General features: G+C 44.5%; 1 protein-coding gene across 1 annotated transcript in view; it reads left to right on the forward strand.

Moving 5' to 3' along the window:
* LOC126518570 (dermonecrotic toxin StSicTox-betaIC1-like) overlaps positions 1-6,876 on the forward strand; it is a 66,758-nt gene extending 59,882 nt beyond the window's left edge. Inside the window, exons 5-6 of the mRNA XM_072289894.1 lie at positions 2,218-2,458; positions 6,473-6,876. Coding sequence (XP_072145995.1) covers positions 2,218-2,458; positions 6,473-6,599 — 368 coding nt within the window. The 3' untranslated portion in view covers positions 6,600-6,876. The remainder of the gene's footprint in view (positions 1-2,217; positions 2,459-6,472) is intronic.
* Positions 6,877-17,580: the final 10,704 nt, after the last annotated feature.

Below are 17,580 nucleotides of genomic sequence, written 5' to 3' on the forward strand. Positions count from 1 at the left end.
CTGACGCAAGCATCGGGCGATGACCCCCAGCGTTCTTTGAACCGCCATTTCAAACGCACTCCTCGTTTGTAGAAGGCCCCTTTTGTTTGCTTTCAAAGCGAATGACACCGACTACCTTGACATCTTTTTCCTATCTCATTCGGTTACAAGAAGTGAAGAGCACGCATATGGCCCACTTCCCATATGCTTAGCTTGTGATGCCTCGTCAAAAATCCCTCCGGCATGGAACGAAATGTTGTAAATGTGGTTAAAGCGGAGCCTCAGCGAAGAGCTGGCAAAACGATGTCGTATGCGTTCCCAAAAGGCTGCATGACATTATACGGCCACGTAAAACATTTTATAATACGCAAATTAATCTGTTCATGGCAGCTCCAAGTAGTCAGTGCCGCCACTGCCAGAGTGATCGGTGCACAGACATCTTCTATTTCTTTCGGAGCGTGGCAGTCTCTGGTTATTGTAAAAAGAGAGACAGTTTTTTTTTGCATGCACGTCAATCTGACGTGTGAGTTTTCGAGCTTTTTGACGACGCGTGGCAGATAGACGGAGTGGCCGCCAAGCTTAAATTTTTTACCAATAGCGCTGGCATAATTGCGAAAAATTGCGGAATCGGAAATAATTTTTTATTTTGTTCGGTCTAATCATGGATAATCAGTGTGTACAGTGCATATCACATGGAGAATTCTGGCGGTTTTTTTATTTTTTGGGCGACCCCGCCCAAAAAATATTTGACCAATCCCGGCGGTTTCATTGCAAAAATTAAATAGGAACGTTTGGAATATATTTACGCTATAGGTGGGCTAGGTCAGGTGCAGGCCTAAAATATGCATTTTTAAGAAAACAAATATGTTGTTGTAACAATAGGCAGTGTATATTGAATCAAGTATATAGACAGTGAAAGAAACCATTTATGATGCTTGCTTAGAGAGATAAAAGCGTTTATGAGCAAACCCAAACTTACTGCTAACATGTATTTCAATTGGCACATAATTAAAGGTTAACGTACCAAGAAACTCCTAGGGTCGTTCTCAGTCAGCATTGTTACAAACTAGAAGATCTAAATTACGATTAGTTGTTTTAGTAGTTTGCCAATTTCGGAACGTAAATAAGGTGTTTGGAAGGGAAAGCTTATGTGAAGTATCTTGCGCAGTAAACAAGCCAACCTATAGTTTCGTAACATGGTAAATAAAAGCCCATGGAGCTCAGTAATTAAAGCTATGTATTCTAAGCATTTTCTCGAATTTTGGCACGCATCTAAGTTAGAAAGGGGTGCAAATCAAGTCTCCTAAATCTAGGGGAGGTATTATTGCTTGAATTTTTGATAGGTACCATATTTATGTGCCTTAAAGAAAACTGTGGCGATCAGTCGATCAACCTGCATTTCTGTCGATTGACATATGGCAGACCAGTACGTAGGGAGGCAGCGTTGACGGCAGAAGAACCGTCATTTGTAGTTTGCTACGGGCTCAGCAGCAATAGCGAAAATTGCGGCATGGTTCCCGACGATCCCGTCCGAGTGATGGGTTTGAAGAGGCGAATGCAGATAAGGATACATGTAGAAGAACAATGACACAGACAATGCATTTAACCAGCTACTAGGCAAAATGACTTTAAAAATGATCACACGTGTATTTATGCACCTACTTTTGGGAGAATATTTCGTAACGGGGAGCACATATTTGTACATTTATAGACAGAGCTATTATCCAAAATTTCTATAAGGTACTGCCTGCGAAGTGTGCGCCACGAGGTAGCGCATTAATCATAATCAAACCAAATGAAAAAAAGTAAATATTGCACCAGTATATCATGCATAATAATAGACTACGGGCAAGATGAGGTACGTCATCGCCTTCAGCAACTGGACCGCCATACGGGAATTCACTGCGTTGGTAAATAACCAGTATGTAAGTAGCAAAGGCTGATCGCAGGGTTTAAGTCTGCATTTAACAACTTTCTGCTTTGACAGTGTGTTCAATGGGGCTGGTTGGTTGATCTTTAGAATAAAAACAGGAACAGCGCAACACAGGACGAGCGAGTAAGCAGGACAGAGCGCTCTGTCCTGTTTACTCGCTCGTCCTGTGTTGCGCTGTTCCTGTTTTTATTCTGCTTTGAGTTACTGTATTTAAGCGTTACATTACAAGAAACGACAAGTCAGCATAAGGTCATTTTTCGCAAGGCAAGCGCTTCGAGCAAGGAATGAAGGCAATTTTTCTGCAGGTTTTGATGTCAGCGGCTACAGTTTGCTGGACACTATTGCCGGCACATACGAAGACCTCGGTGTTGTGCGACATCGCTGGCAGGGCGACGGCTCGACAAGCTGCCTCATTGATATCTATCCAACAGTTCGGACTCATGCCGTGACGTCTCGGCGGACTGCGCATAATACAACGCACGATTACGTGGACAAGGCGTATGTGTGGACTGCGGACCGTTCCACCACTATTCGGCGATTTCTGAGGTATAGTGTATGTGTGCATTCTACACAGAGAGTCATGCAGGCACGAGAAATCAACTTCGAGATAAGGTCATCGCGTACGTCATGAGCACGTGTTACTGAAAAAGAGATGCCTCATAGAAAATTTGACGCGTTCCGAAACCTACGTAGGAGATTCAGCAAACATTTCGAGTAAGTACTGTAATATTGCGGTAACAATAATGCAATTGTTTGTCGTAACTGGGCAGCTAGTTTAGTAAACGACTATTTTTATTTTTTATTCGCGTCTGCAAGGGAGTTCGGTTTTCTTTTTCACGTTACTACTACGCTTCTTTACATGTGCCAAAGAACAAAAATATTTTTGTGCGCCCTTTTTACAGAGGTAATGTATGGCAAAAGTGTCCTGCAGTAGCTAAACTGCCAGCCTAATTACTATAGACTGTAATACGTGTGCTCGATGTTATCGATGACGTAGAACATAAGCGATAGATCGGCAACATTGTTTAATATGACCACTAATAAGCCCACTTAACGCATCTTTTACTGTCGATACTTTTTTCCACGCATAACACATTTCAAAATATGAGTGGAAACTTTAAGGTAGCCCTATTCCTGCAAAAGCGGTAACCAAGTCTACTACGTAAACATATCAGAATAGCAGAAAAAGGCACCTGGCAGGAATATCCTGAAGTGAGCTGCCATGTTGACTTAGTGGCTTTGCCGCTGTACTGCTAAGCCCGAGGGCGCGAGGTCGAATCCCGGCGGCGGCGGCGGCCGCAGAATAATGGCGGCGAAAAGCTAAAACCGCCGTGTACCATGCATTGGGTTGCACGTCAAAGAAACCCAGGTGCCCAAAATTGTTACACAGTCCCGCACAACGTCGTGCGTCATAACCATATTGTTTTGTTGGGACGTAAGGCTCTAGAATGTAGTTTAATTTCTTATCCTGAAGGGACACAGAAAACACGCTTGTCGTTCTTTTGCGCAACTATAATGAGCTAGTGGAAGCTATTTCCTTGGCGCTGATGTTTCTGTACCTTTTCCAGCAGCTTCAGTGTTCACACCCAAGGAGCGCAAACAGCGAGAAGACCAGGTTAAGCCATAGTTACGAATTGGTACCGCATCAAATGCATTATCTGTGGCTTTCGAGTTTAATATAGCCTTCCCAACCTATCATACTTTAAAGTACGACAGCAATAGCATTTAAGCCGCATTTAAACAAACAAACAAGCATAATTCATCTCGAGATGCCGCATACATTGCAAGTAATATCTTGAGGGTCCAGACGTATAATTTTGTTTTTGATGTGTTCACTTAAACACTTATTGTGGTTAGCGGTCCGTTAAACTACTCGAATTTTTTTACATTAGCCGCTTTATATGGTTACGGTACAAATGCATCGTAATTAATGGCCCTATCGTTTATCGCAAATGTGTCCGCGTTTACCAGAATGTGCATTTTGCTGCCCCGCAAGTTAGCGCCCCCAGGGTCACCATTCAGTCCCAACGCTCTCACTTCGGCGAACCTGTTTCGGCTGTCGTTTGTGAACTGCATTATAGGCGCCTGCCGCGTGTGAACGATGTTCTTGAATACAGAGTTTCGTCTCTATACCTTGCTTCTTTCATACGTGTGTACAAACTGACCCATCGTTTATTTTGCATAAACTTGCGGTATTATATGTCGACGTCCAATATTTCCAGACCCTTCGTAACTTGTCATTTCCGCATGTCACCCAGCACGGCAGTCTTGGGTTCTCCACTCTGAAAGTAGATAGACCTGCTTACGAAAAGACAGCAAAGCAAATGACTCGCCTACGTTCACGTCATTTAATATCGCTAAACGCTATGCTGTTTTTACTGACGACAAGGAAGCACGGGTGGACACTTCCTCGCAGGTGAAATCTAATCGCGCACATCATATTATGTTAACTGCGATGTTGTTAGGTTTGCCACCCCACCACAGCGGCTTCCACCGCTTGACATGCCGTAACAAATAGGCTCCCATAATTACTGATACGATACGGACCTGTATACATGCACCCCTGAAATTTAAAACTTTTCAATTTAAACTACCGCTGTTAGGTCTTTTTTTTGTTCGATACGCTTTCCTGGAGCATTGCCTCGTTTACATCGGATGCGGTACGTTCGGAATTTGATACGATTCGCTTCTGTGGTATTTATCTGATGCGTCTACTGATGACTTCGTAACGCTTTGACGCTGAGCTTCTTTGAAAAGAAGTTCTAAATGTACCCCTAACTGCAATGCAGTGAGTACGAATGCTGTGAGTACGAATGTATAACTCGATACGTTCTAGCAAGCAAATAAAAGGTCTGGCAAGTTTACATTGTGCAGCACAATGTATCTTGCTGCATTTTAAACCAGTACATTCTTCGTCATGAGCTCCTTGAAATTGAGAAGACGCGTCTTGCACGACACAAATATCTTTACTAGTAAACAGCTGGCTGCCTTAGCGTGGACAAAAATGGTAGGCGACCCTAATCTTTGATTTAGGTGCCTCTTAGTGGCACTCGCACCTCTACGTTGGTGTTCTTTCGGTTAAGCGACCGAACGTCTTTCCCCTTGCAGAATATGCGGGAGATGAGCGAGGGAGGGCGGGTAGCAAGCGCAGCGCGCGCCATCTGGCGAGGCGTAGCCCGCATGCGAGGTGAGCACGAAGCGCACCTAGATGCTAACGTTACATGCTAACGTCAGAGCATGTAACGAGCGTGCGCGCGCAGCTCTTGCCAGCAAGCGAGCGAGCTTGCTCGGAAGTGAGCAGGTGCGCGCCGGGAGAGGAGAAGCGAGAGAGGAGGAAGTTACATCACATCCGCTCTGTTAGGTAGATGTTCAGTGTATGCCAGGCAACTGTTTTCCATTAATTAGCCGGTTAAATATCATGTCAACCTCTTGTGCATGACGTCATTAGCGACTTCATTATTTCCGCTTTCGACTTCCGGGTTTCCAGGAATTTCACAAACCTCGTGCTCACATGGCGGGTCTCTAAACCTTCTGTGCTTTAGCGTACGGTAATCAGTAATTTCTTATTATTTCTAGTTATTCCAGACACTTCAGTAACTCAACGTTTTACTAAACTTACGCTGTGATTTCAGATTTAAAATGATATGATTATTATTATTACTCTACTATTTTTTCTATTTTTCTGATTGATATTCAATTTAGTCCCCGGTCCTCTCAGGAGGTGAACCGGAAGTGCCGTGCAAGAAACAAGAGTGCCACTGGATGCTATTGTCACTAAAAAAACAAGCATCGTAAATTGATCTATTCGATAGCTTCTTTCAAATCGGGAGCGCTGTTTGCGTGGCAGAGTGGTATAAGCTTAACTTTCCGCGCAACAGCAACGCCAGTGCCTGCACTTACACTGGTGGCGCTCGCGCCGTATACGCAAGTTATGGTTGTACGGAAGCTGAGATACGATGGTTTATTTCGTGTACCTTGCGATAGCCCCTGTTCATGCATCGTGACCAAATTCATGATCTCTGTCATTTTGGCGTGGTTAACTACAGCAGTTGCCCAAAAATATGAAGCACTGCAAGTGCAGGGCCTACATGATGCCGAAGAGCACAGTGAAGCAAGTTCCACGGGCTGTTGTAAATTTTCATGTGTTTCGCCAAAAATATCTGGTCGAGAAAACAGTACAAATGATTTCCAATATACGCTGATACTAGTATAAATACATTTTCTTGGCCACATATCCAGTGTACTTCCTTTGCAAATATACATCGTGTCCAACATGTGCCAAAATTTGTCACGCTACGTGGCACTTTTGCGGTCTTCTTTCAGGCTGGAAAAACCTTTTGTGTAGTATGCATAGAATAGCAGAAAGATGGATTACAAATTTTTCGGAAGGACTTCAATTTTCTGAGTGATAATTTTCTGAGTGAAGACAGAATTTCGCTCCTCCTTACAGATCACCACAAGTGGAGGCGCTAGTCATTCGTGTACATAATTAGTCTTCAAACATGATAGAACTTACAACGAAGTGAAGCTTGTGTTTACTGTATTGTTATCTACTTGCAGAGCGGGTATCGATGGCATCCTAAGCAATGTTCCAACCAACGTTCTCAGCATCCTACATGAAGATGAGTTCTCGAAGATATTCAAGCTCGCAACCAGTGAGGATGACCCATGGTTGCGCATCCCTTGAGCAGATTTTGCCATGGATCTGCAATACACGCTCGTTTAATGCTTCACTGCACTCCATTGCAGCGGTACATGGGCTCAAAATAACACAAATATAAAAAAGCACTTCACATTTCACTTATTCCCTTAATCTTGCTACCGCATGTTGACCAATGATGATTGCTGCATTTAAATGATCTGGCGTGCTTTTCAGTTACGCCATATCACAAAGTCGTAACACATCGTGTAATACGAGTACTCAATCTATCATAAAAACACCATTTCACATCATCTGGAGTCATTACGAGGAGGGCAGCTTGTAGCCTTGCCTCTGCTACGAAACATACATTACCTAATGACAACTGCTGGAGCTTACATTTGCTGTCGCTCTGAGACATGCCTATACAAATTTGCACCATTTTGTGACCGCAAGTGAAGGCAATGACAAAAGCATACTTTTTTCGTGATCAACCCTTTGATTAGTGTCACGGCTTGTCACCCGCTCGCCGTCGGTGCGAAGTCGTCGACGGGGTATACAAGCCGGTTGGTCGTTCCGTACTTAAGCGAACATAGTGAAGAAGTGAGAGTCGGGAGAAATAAAGAAAAAAATTGTGATTGACAACGATACACAAATTTAAAAAATACGACACAAGAACACTAACACACGCGTAGTTAATATACATCAATGACGATGACAAAAGAAAGAAAACGAGCAATTAACAGTGGATATAAAAACTAACAGTACACAAGAATACACTTCACGGTGCTCCACTAAACAGAGTTCAAAAGAAAACAAATGATGGCGTACGCATGGCTGGGCAGCAGCAGCAAGTCCATAAAGCGTAAGTCGGACGGCATAGCTATACCGAAGAACCCTGACGAGCCGGTCTCGTTGCGGTGGATGCGATTCCTGTGCTGGGTTTCTTGGGAGTGTAGATGTGACGAGTTTCCTCGAAGAGGCTGAGCTAACTTGAGGGAAACTACCGTGAGCTTCGTTGCAGGTGTCGTCTCTTACGTGAACTAGCCACTCGAAGTTTCGACGCGGCTAGGCGGCACAGATGATACTGAACTGCACTAGCCCTTCGGCTGCCTAACAGCATATCATATATATAGGCTCAGCTTCCAGACTGCTTAGCTCGGTCTAAAACCCGCGTTTAAATAACTTCTCCTTTCCGTATTTCCCTGGGTCGGGAAACGGCAGATATTCAGTTCAGTTCAGTTTATTTCTATTTATGATTACAAACGTTGCTGTAAATCACGTGGGCCCTTAGCAATACTGCTAGTTCTGGGCCCATGCAAATGAATATAAAACACCATTGCAACTCAGGTCAACAGGCAATGTGATTTGCAAGTACAGGTTCCGCTAACATTGTTGTTAACATGATATTAATAAATTTGTTATACCACAAGAGAAAAACGAACCAATTGTAAAATTCATTGCTATTACAATAGAGAAACATATTGATCATGAATTATAAATGGCTTAAGGACATACTAAAATCTTCGACTCTCTTTTATCCCCCTCGGAAGAATATTCCATATCTGCGTTCCAATGTAGGCGAACCGGCGCCTACCGTACAAGTTTATAACTAGTTAAACTAACTCGCTAACTGCTAACGTTAAAATTTCTGTTCGATTGTGTCCTCGTGTGGTGGGATGAAAATGGTACTTGGAAGGGGGTTTTTGTCCGAAAGTATGGCATCAACTGAGCACGCTGTTTTGAAGTGCCTGACCATGACGAATGTCACAATGTTAGTTTTTTTATTAGCGGTTCTAGGTGTACCGTATAACCTGAGGACAGAATTGGAACGCTCTTTTCTGCAGTTTGAATACTGTATCTAGGTAAGATGAATACGTATGTCGTCATGTCACCATGCAATAGGTTAAATGGCTATGAAAAATACTAAAGTAAATCATTCGTAGTGTAGACGCGGGAAAATGCTCACGCGCCTGATATATATTAAGGCTTGCCTGACTGAGCCAGCTGCAAACATTTGCTATGTGTGCCCATGTAATGAAAGGATGAATCTAACGCCATGCCGAGATATTTATATTCTTGAGCTTCTGTAATTGTTGCCATCACAATCTTCAATGTTATTGGTAGTATTTTAACTCTATTGGACGAAAATATAATGTACTTTGTTTTAGATGTATTTAGTGTTAATTTGTTGTCCATAAACCCGTTTATTTGTTTTTCTAGTTCTCTATTATATAGAAGTGTTTTCTAAGTGATTGATGTCCTTTCCTCAGATTAAAACTACGGTATCATCACAGTACATAATTGCCTCAACCTTATCAAGCCTTTGGGGTAGGTCGTTTATGCACAAGGAAAATAGTATCGGACCCAAAATTGACCTCTGCGGGACGCCGTGTGTCATGGACATGAAGTCAGACGAGACACTGTCCAAGTGTAAGCTCTGGTTTCTTCTACGTAATTCTGAAAGAAATATAAAGTGTCTCCTCCAAATCCATAACATTGCAGTTTTTTTAACACCATCTGATGATGGACGGTGTCGAACGCCTTTTTAATTTTTAGGAATATGGCAATGAGTACTCTATTGTTATTCATACCATTGTTAATATAGCTTGTAACATAGGTAACTACGGTCCTGGTCGACGTGTTTGGGCGAAATCCGGGCTGATGCGGTGTTAGTATATTGTATTTTGTGAAGCCCTTAGTTATTCGCTCGACTACAAGCTTCTCGAGCACTGTGTTAATGGTAGAGAGTATTAAAATGGGACGATAGTTTTCTAACAGGTTGTGATCCCCGCTCTTGAATATGGGAGAGACCATAGCTCTCTTCAGTGCATGGGGATACGTTTCAGTGTAAAAAGCACAACTGAAAATTTGCACTAGGTAAGACACAATAAATCTAAATTATATTTTACAATGCTTAAGGACATACTGTCACATCCTGAGGCTTTGTAGGTGGGCATGAAAATAATTGTAGACATTACCTGTACAGCAGTAATATCAAAAAATGTGAACGAGTTTGCTGTACTAGCAGCCAGGGCGCAGCTGCGGTATTTGGTATATAGCAATGACAGGTTATGACCAATGTTAGTGAAAAAATTAATAAATTCATTTGCTCATTCTTGTTTTTTGAGTCACCGTGTAGATTAATGTCAGGAAGCCTGGATTGCTTAGTGGTGCCTTTAATGACCAAACCACAGTTTTCTAGGGCCCGTTTGATTTGCTATGAAAGCACGATTGTAATAATTTGACGTGCAATGTCGTAAGTTTGAAGTTCTTGTATTGAGTTCTGCAGTAAACGTTTTCTTTATTTTCTTTCTGCATTCTATACAAATAATCCTTGATACGGGCTAGCTCTAAGGAACCTCGCGTCATCGAAGGGTTTATCGGCTGTTCTTAGTATTTATTTTGCGGGCCTTAAATCGGCATTCTGCATTGGGATATCACATTAACCCGCCGTGGTTGCTCAGTGGCTATGGTGTTGGGCTGCTGAGCACGAGGTCGCGGGATCGAATCCTGGCCACGGCGGCCGCATTTCGATGGGGGGCGAAATGCGAAAACACCCGTGTACTTAGATTTAGGTGCACGTTAAAGAACCCCAGGTGGTCAAAATTTCCGGAGTCCACCACTACGGCGTGCCTCATAATCAGAAAGTGGTTTTGGCACGTAAAACCCCATAATTAAAATTATTATCACCTTATTCAATTATTCATACATTTTTCTTAGCATCTATGCCTTGCCTGACGTGTTTGAGTATTGCAGATAATTTTTCTCGAAGCAAAATTTTGTCGACACGTGTAGCTGTTTGACGACATGGCTTAGACTGTTTAAGCTTTGTAGCTACAAGTAAAAACACTGGAAAATGATCCGATGAATACGTATCTACTACACCGGAGGTAATGCCTATAGACTTAAGATTGCACACAATATGATCAGTAAGCGATTCATAAGTGTTTGTTACACGTGTAGACGTTGTGATGATATTCACAAAGGCGTACGATTCATATAGCGTCCGATATCAATCATTATTGTTATCGAGTACGTATAAGTTAGTCACCACATACAATTATCTCCTCATTTTTGTTGCATGTGTCGTCTAACATATTTTCGGATGCCTGAAGGAAACAAGGGACATTAGAATTTGGTGACCGATAAACCACTTCGATTGTGATACCCAAAGAAAGTTAAAAAAATAACACCTCATATTCCAGTGATGTCTGTGTAGTCGGATTAGAAGGGACTCTAAACTCGTGGTTGGCTTTGATAAACAGTTTAGCCCTCCTGCCTTTGTTTTGATGTGCCGTGAATTGGTGATTACGTTGTAAACCGTGAGGTGTACATGTTCGTCGGGTTTAAGCCAAGTCTCTGTCAGAGCGATTACGTCATATTGAAATTTGTTTTCAGCTGGAAATAATAGCAGGTTGTTAATATTTTCGCTAGTGCTACGAATGTTGTAATGCAAGAGTGAAAATTTATCACATTCATAAGAGTTGTTGGTTTCCTCAGCTGTGTTTGTGTCCATGTTTGAGCACGTCAATAGGCATTTCAATTAGCTCTTGAATAAACTATCTGTGTTATATCCTCTTCTTTCATTATGTGGCTAACACGGGAGTTGTCAGCCTTCCGTACTAGTATCTTGCCTTGCGACACCCAGCAGTACATTCAATCCTTTTCTTCTTTCTTTTGAATTGTCTTGCCTAGTAGCACTTTATTTTAGCACAAAGATGCTCACTAACGTAGACAGCACTGCTGTCTTCAAAGGATACGTCAGCAGTCGTCAAACTTTTCTTTTTTGCTGCCTGGAGGATGCTGTTACGAGCCGACCGACATGTGAATCGTACTGTCGTGTTTGGTTTAGATTTATCTTTGGATAGCACTCTATACACAACATCAACGGCAGAATCATCCAACTGAACACCAAGTCTCGTTTCTAGCGTTCACACTGTTTTGTCAAGGTTTTCATTTGGTGCGAATGGCAATCCTTTGATTTCAATGTTGTGTTGTCTGCTGCATGGTTTCAGTTTGATTATATTGGCCTTAGTTGCTATAAGTTCCTTCTTTAACTGCACATTTACTTCTTTTAGCTTGTCATGTTCCGTTCGCAGCTTTCGCAAATATGTGCAAATGCTTGCAAGACTCTCTCGAACACCATCGGAATGGTTGCCAACAAATTGCACCGAATCTTTCGCTTCTTTCAGATTTGCTACCATCGTTTCCACCTTTACCGATAAATTCTACAATATCTTGACAAGTTCTTTGATAGTTGAGGGCTGTTTGCCACCCATCTTAAAAACTCAAAAAGCAGCACGCGACTGGGATTACTTAGGTGAGAGTAAATGAGGTTTAACGCACTTGAAAGTATACATAGTCTCCAACAGCAATACCGCACAAGGTGTTCGTGCCTATCGCACGGTGCTGTGTTGAAGGAACGTAGTCGCAGTCCTTCTTATAGTTGAGACGGCCAGGCTATCTTCCACCAGGCGGCAACCATGTCATCTTCCAGGTGGCAGACGGCGCGTGCGTGAAGGTCCCTTTCCGCTGGCTGTGCCTTCACAGCATCCGATCAGTGGAACCGTGTAGTCGATACCAGTTTACTGCCCTACGTGGGAAGCTGACTGGTTAGCTGGAAAGCATATATAGTCCCCGTCAGCAATATAGTACAAGTTGTTCGTGCCTGAGTCACACGCTGCTGTGTTGAAGGAACGTAGTCGAAGTCATTTTTATAGTTGAGACGGTCAGGCTATCTTCCACCAGGCGGCAGCCATGTTATCTTGCAGATGCGTTGAGTGAGAAACTGCACAACACCGCAAGTATGAGCATGCCGCTTGTGCGGCGTCGGTGCAGTGGTCCTGTTTAGTACACTCTAGTTTTGTTGGTACTATGGAAGCGTCAACTTATTTCCTGGATGATTATTTGCTTTTGCAGATGAACAAGCTACTATTGAGTGTGCTTGTAAAAGCAGCTGGCACAATTCGCAGCGATTAAGACTTTGACGACGGCGGCGATCAAGTGGGTACATGTCTTAGGTTGAAGCGGGGTCCTTCTTCCGACCTGGATAGCGCGCAGCTTCTCCTTTTAGATGGATGGTGTAAGCGGAAGAAAAAAAAATGTTTATGAAGATCCTAAGCCGTAGGCATCGGTGGGTACGCCCTATTAAAACATAACTAAAACTGGCGCGCTGCATTGGTCCACCAAGTTAGCAACGCGCGATAAAACAGGAACGCGCCTATTTTAACGGCTCTGTGTTTCGTCACACATTGCGCCTCCCACATCGCGCCGATCGCTGCTACTCAGCGAGGGCGTGACCAACTTGTTGGAATCCAGTTGCGGAGAGCCCACGACGTCACGGCTGTCGCTGAGCGACGGAATTCGCTGTGTCGCTGACTGAAAATTGCGCCATGTGAAACAGCCTCTAGCGTCTGCGGCATGACATGTCCGACTTCACCTGCCGCTGCCCGGCCAGCTGGAAGCGCCGGAATCATCGACCGATCAGAGAACTACCGCCATCTGTAGTAAAGGATGATCTGTAGCGGAGGCTTGGAATGACCGGAGTTGAGTTGAGTTGAATTGAGTGGTTGTAGAATACTGGTTGGATTAGCCTTGCAGTTGCTGCCGGCAATTGCTCCACCGTAGCGACACTTAAAATAAATAAATAACATAAATCAGACACAGACTTCACAATGACAAATAGTCACTCCTAAGGTCACCATGTGGAGGCCAAATCCGTGTCCTGCAGGTAATTTTAAAGAAGGCGCGAAACCTCCTTCCTACACAAGTGGTTCCCACGCGGAAAAACAATGTCCTGAAGAGAACTGCGAGGAACTCCTGTCTTCTTGAGGGACCCGAATAACAGACTCATTTCCGCGTTATACAGAGTACAGCACATAAGGTAATGTTCTATGTCACCGGCACACACCACACGTTGAACATAATGGAGACAACGCCAGGCCAGTCTTAATTATACATCCACGCAGGGGTGCGAGCAGAGTCAGTGCGAATGCGGAGCAGTAAACTGGCTTGGTTTATTTTGAGGCCTTTGGTCGCCCATGGCTTGAGTTTTGAGCTCCACAAAGAACTGAAGTGGCACAACACCGCTTCTCTGAAGAGCCTCTTGTCCTCTTGAGGTACTTTCGCAATGGATTCCCAGACAGCGCTCTATGGGCGAGGCTGTCCGCCATCTCGTTGCCTATGATACCTATGTGCGAGCGCACCCATTGGAAACGTATGGAGAAGCCTTTGATATGGAGATTGTGCACCGAGCGTAGGGAGCTAAGACATAAAGCATCAGTAGGTAACCCGTGCTCTAACCTTTGAAGGGCAGATCTTGAATCTGCAAGAAAGACAAAAGGTTGAGGTGTACAAAACCTTAGCTTCTTTAGAGCTGCCTCAATGGCAACGCTTTCGGCCGTTGTGGAGGACACGACTGCAGTGAAGTGAACAGAACAATCATACTTCAAAGAGGGAATGTGAAAAGAAGCTGCACTTGATCCTCTGACCTTGTCCACAGAGCCATCAGTAAAAAATTTGAAGATGACGTGCATATTCAGTCTCAAGATGTTCCAGTAGGAGCGAGCGCGTTGCCGCCAAAGCAGAACTCCGCTTAGCGCGAAGGTGAGGAATTGTCAACGAACAATCAAGGTTCGCGTATGACCAAGGTGGTTTCAACCTCTTAGTTCGACCTCTAGCGTCAAGGCCCAGGTAACCAAGAATATTAAAGGCCAAGTACGCTCCAGACTCTCATGTCTTTCGAAGGCGCTGTAGAAGGGCTCGCCCGGCTACCGTCTGTTTGAGGTGGCCTATTTGCATCAATAACCTTTGTGAAGCAACTAGCCTAAGAGGTCTCGATAGAGACTCATAAAATGCTGCAGTGTTAAGAGCAGTCTGGGGAACGCCAAGAGCCCTCCTTAGGCCCTTTCTGTGCAAAACCTCAAGTCGTTTCAGCTGTGATAGCGAGAGGGAAATTAATACATTCTTCGACTCGTCACCAGTGCATCGTGCAGCCTGATCATTGAAGAAGGGTGATTTCCCCATTGGTCACTTGCAACTGTATGGTTCACATTGAGACGCGAAGATAGTGATGTCACACTCGAGTCCACAGCTCGTCGCCACTGTAGACGGTAGTCGATAATAACGCCCAAAAAGCGCTTGTGCTTCAATTGACGAAGGCAAGATTGATCAAGGCCTATCTTCAGCCGCGCATACGGTCTTCCTCCACCTGAAAACATGATGAACCCAGATTTTTCCACCTTGAGAGTAAACCCAACACCTTGAAGGTAATTTTTAAGTGAAAGTGATGGCTGTCGAGCTATCAGAGCTAAACGCTTGTGTTGATATCCGGTTAACCAAAGACAAATATCGTCCGCATATATTGACATATGGGCATGCCTGATATGTTTTTGCACTTCCGTGGGAATACCAGCCATTACAACATTAAAGAGCGTTGGGGAAAGAACACTTCCCTGAGGTACACCTCGCGATACCGCCCTTTCGGTGCTTAATTATGGTATACTTTCTAACCGCACTTGAATTTTACGATCACTGATAAATGAGTGAATGAATCGCAGAAGATAGCCCTGTACGCCTATGGCCTGCAAACTATTTACTATTGAGCTCTGAAGGACGCTATCATAAGCGTTTGATACGTCTAGGAAAACAGCTAGTGTTGAAAGGCCGAAAGCTCTATGATGTTCAATGTGGCTTATCAAGTCCAAGACGCTATTTTGCGTGCTTAAACCTGTGCGGAATCCAGTCATGCATGTTGGCAGAGCCCTTCTGTCTTCGAGCCACCAAGATAAACGCATACTTACCAGCTTCTCCATGAGCTTAGCCACACACGACGTTAGTGATATAGGATGATACAAGGCCAAATCTGTCATTTCTTTGCCAGGCTTCAGCACTGGGACAACACAAGCCACCTTCCATGAAGCAGGAACGCCACCAGTCTCCCACACTCGATTGAGATAGCTTAGGAGAATCTTCCGGTGTTCCAGAGGTAGGTTTTGCATCATCTGGTTGGTAACGCCGTCAGGCCCTGATGCACATCGACGCCTCAGGCTGCTGAGTGCTGTCTGCAGCTCTCCAAGTGTGAACGGGGCGCCCATAACAGACGTAGATGTTGCAGGTAGAGCGCATGGATGAGTTCCTGAACTTGCACGTACAAATGCATCTGCCAATTCCTCTGCCAAGGACGCGAGAGGTTTCTGCTTGCACAGTGCAAGAGCTTCGAAAGGCTTACTCGGACGAGAATCACCAGCAAGACTGCCAATGACTCGCCAAATTCTCGTCATCGTTGAGAAAACAGTCAAGCCAGCGCAGATGGACGCTCACTGCGACCTACAGAGCTTGTTCGTATGGCGTCGAATGGCAGAGTTAAGCCTATTTAAGGTCGTCTTCAAGGATCTGTCGTCTTCTTCCGCGTCAGTTGTCGCTCCACCCTTATGCGCGCTAAGCAAAGGCTTCTGAGTTTTAAATCCGGAATCGGAAAATGATTAGGCAACTTGACCACCGTAATAGCAGCCATCTTACCATAAATCATCTTGTCTATCACATCACCAGAAAAACATGCAAGTTGCTCCCGGTATTTGTTCCAATTAACAACATCCCTAATTTTAAGCCGCGCATATGGAAGTCGGCAGTAAACACTAAAATTGGATAGTGATCACTTCCCATGCGGTCAGGTGCAGTTCACCACTTCACACGGACGTCAGGTAAATGCAATGTTAGGTCTATACATGTGGCTGAGGCTGGAGGCCGGAAGAAAGTGGGACTTCCGTCATTGGCCACGCACAGGTCCACACTGTCGATAACTCCTACAAGTTTACGTCCGCGGGAATCTGTGTTCCTTTCACCCCAGACAGAATTATGGGCGGTGAAGTCACCGCAGATAATTTGGGGCGCTGGGCAATGGTCACAAAGCTGCTGGAGAAACAAATTCATGGCTACCTGCTTCCGTGGAGACACGTAGACGGATGCAACAGAAAGAGTTCGGAAGCCTAGCCGTAACCTCACAGCCGCTACCTCAATACTATCGGTGCAAAGATCAGTGACGTTCAAAGCCACATGAGGAATCTCTCTTCGTATGTAGAGGGCGGCTCTTCCTGCGGGAAATGACTTTATGCTGCAATTCTTGTGTGCGACATATCTAGTCAAAGATCTCCCGCTTGGTAGGCCATCGTCCGAGACGGCCAATACTGGAACACAAGTTTCTTTCAAAAATAATTTCAGTTTTGCTAGTCGACTTAAAATCCCAGCGCAGTTCCATTGCATAATAAACAGCACTTTTCGGTGATTGTTAGTTGCACGAGATTGAAGAAAACTAGCCATATTATAAGGTAAAGTTCGCTGCGAAGGTGGTAATCATGGACTTCCAGGAAGAACGAGCTGAACTTCTTCAGGGTGCCAGTCTACATCGCTCGAACATATGAACGCAGGACTTCAAACAACACTCGCAGAAGGCCGGACAGATCCCGATTTTTGAGCTCCTTATTTTGCTGTACGCACTGCCTCACAACTTCAACAAAAGATGCGGACTGGGACCCACTCGAGGCCACTGCAGCTGGCTTCTTCATCTATTTTGAGGCAAGGGAATGTCCTCCATGTCGTCGAGTCTGGCTGTGATCTGGTCGCTGAGGAAGTTGGACACTTCTTGCTGAAGCAGATCGAACAACCGACTCACCCACAGAGGACTTTGCCGTCTTGCTAGGGTCAGGTCGCTCACTGACGTTGCTTGTTACCACGCCACGAACTTCAGGGAACTCGTCACTTCCAGGTATCGGCGTCTCAGTAGGTTGTGGTTTGGTACCACTAATGAAGGACACTCGACGGTGTAAGGCGCTTACATGGTAGGGGCAGCCACCGAAACTCGCTGGATGGTCACCCCCACAATTAGCGCAAGCAAAATCTGCCTTGCGGGCTTTGTAATCGTGGGCGCCACCGCATCGTTTGCAACGTTGATCTTTCATGCAGACATGGCTACATGCCCAAAGCGTTGGCACCTAAAGCATCAGGGAGGAGTTTCAACGAATTCTTTGAC

The sequence above is a fragment of the Dermacentor andersoni genome, chromosome 1 (assembly GCF_023375885.2).
Source record: "Dermacentor andersoni chromosome 1, qqDerAnde1_hic_scaffold, whole genome shotgun sequence".
NCBI classification, from domain to species: domain Eukaryota; kingdom Metazoa; phylum Arthropoda; class Arachnida; order Ixodida; family Ixodidae; genus Dermacentor; species Dermacentor andersoni.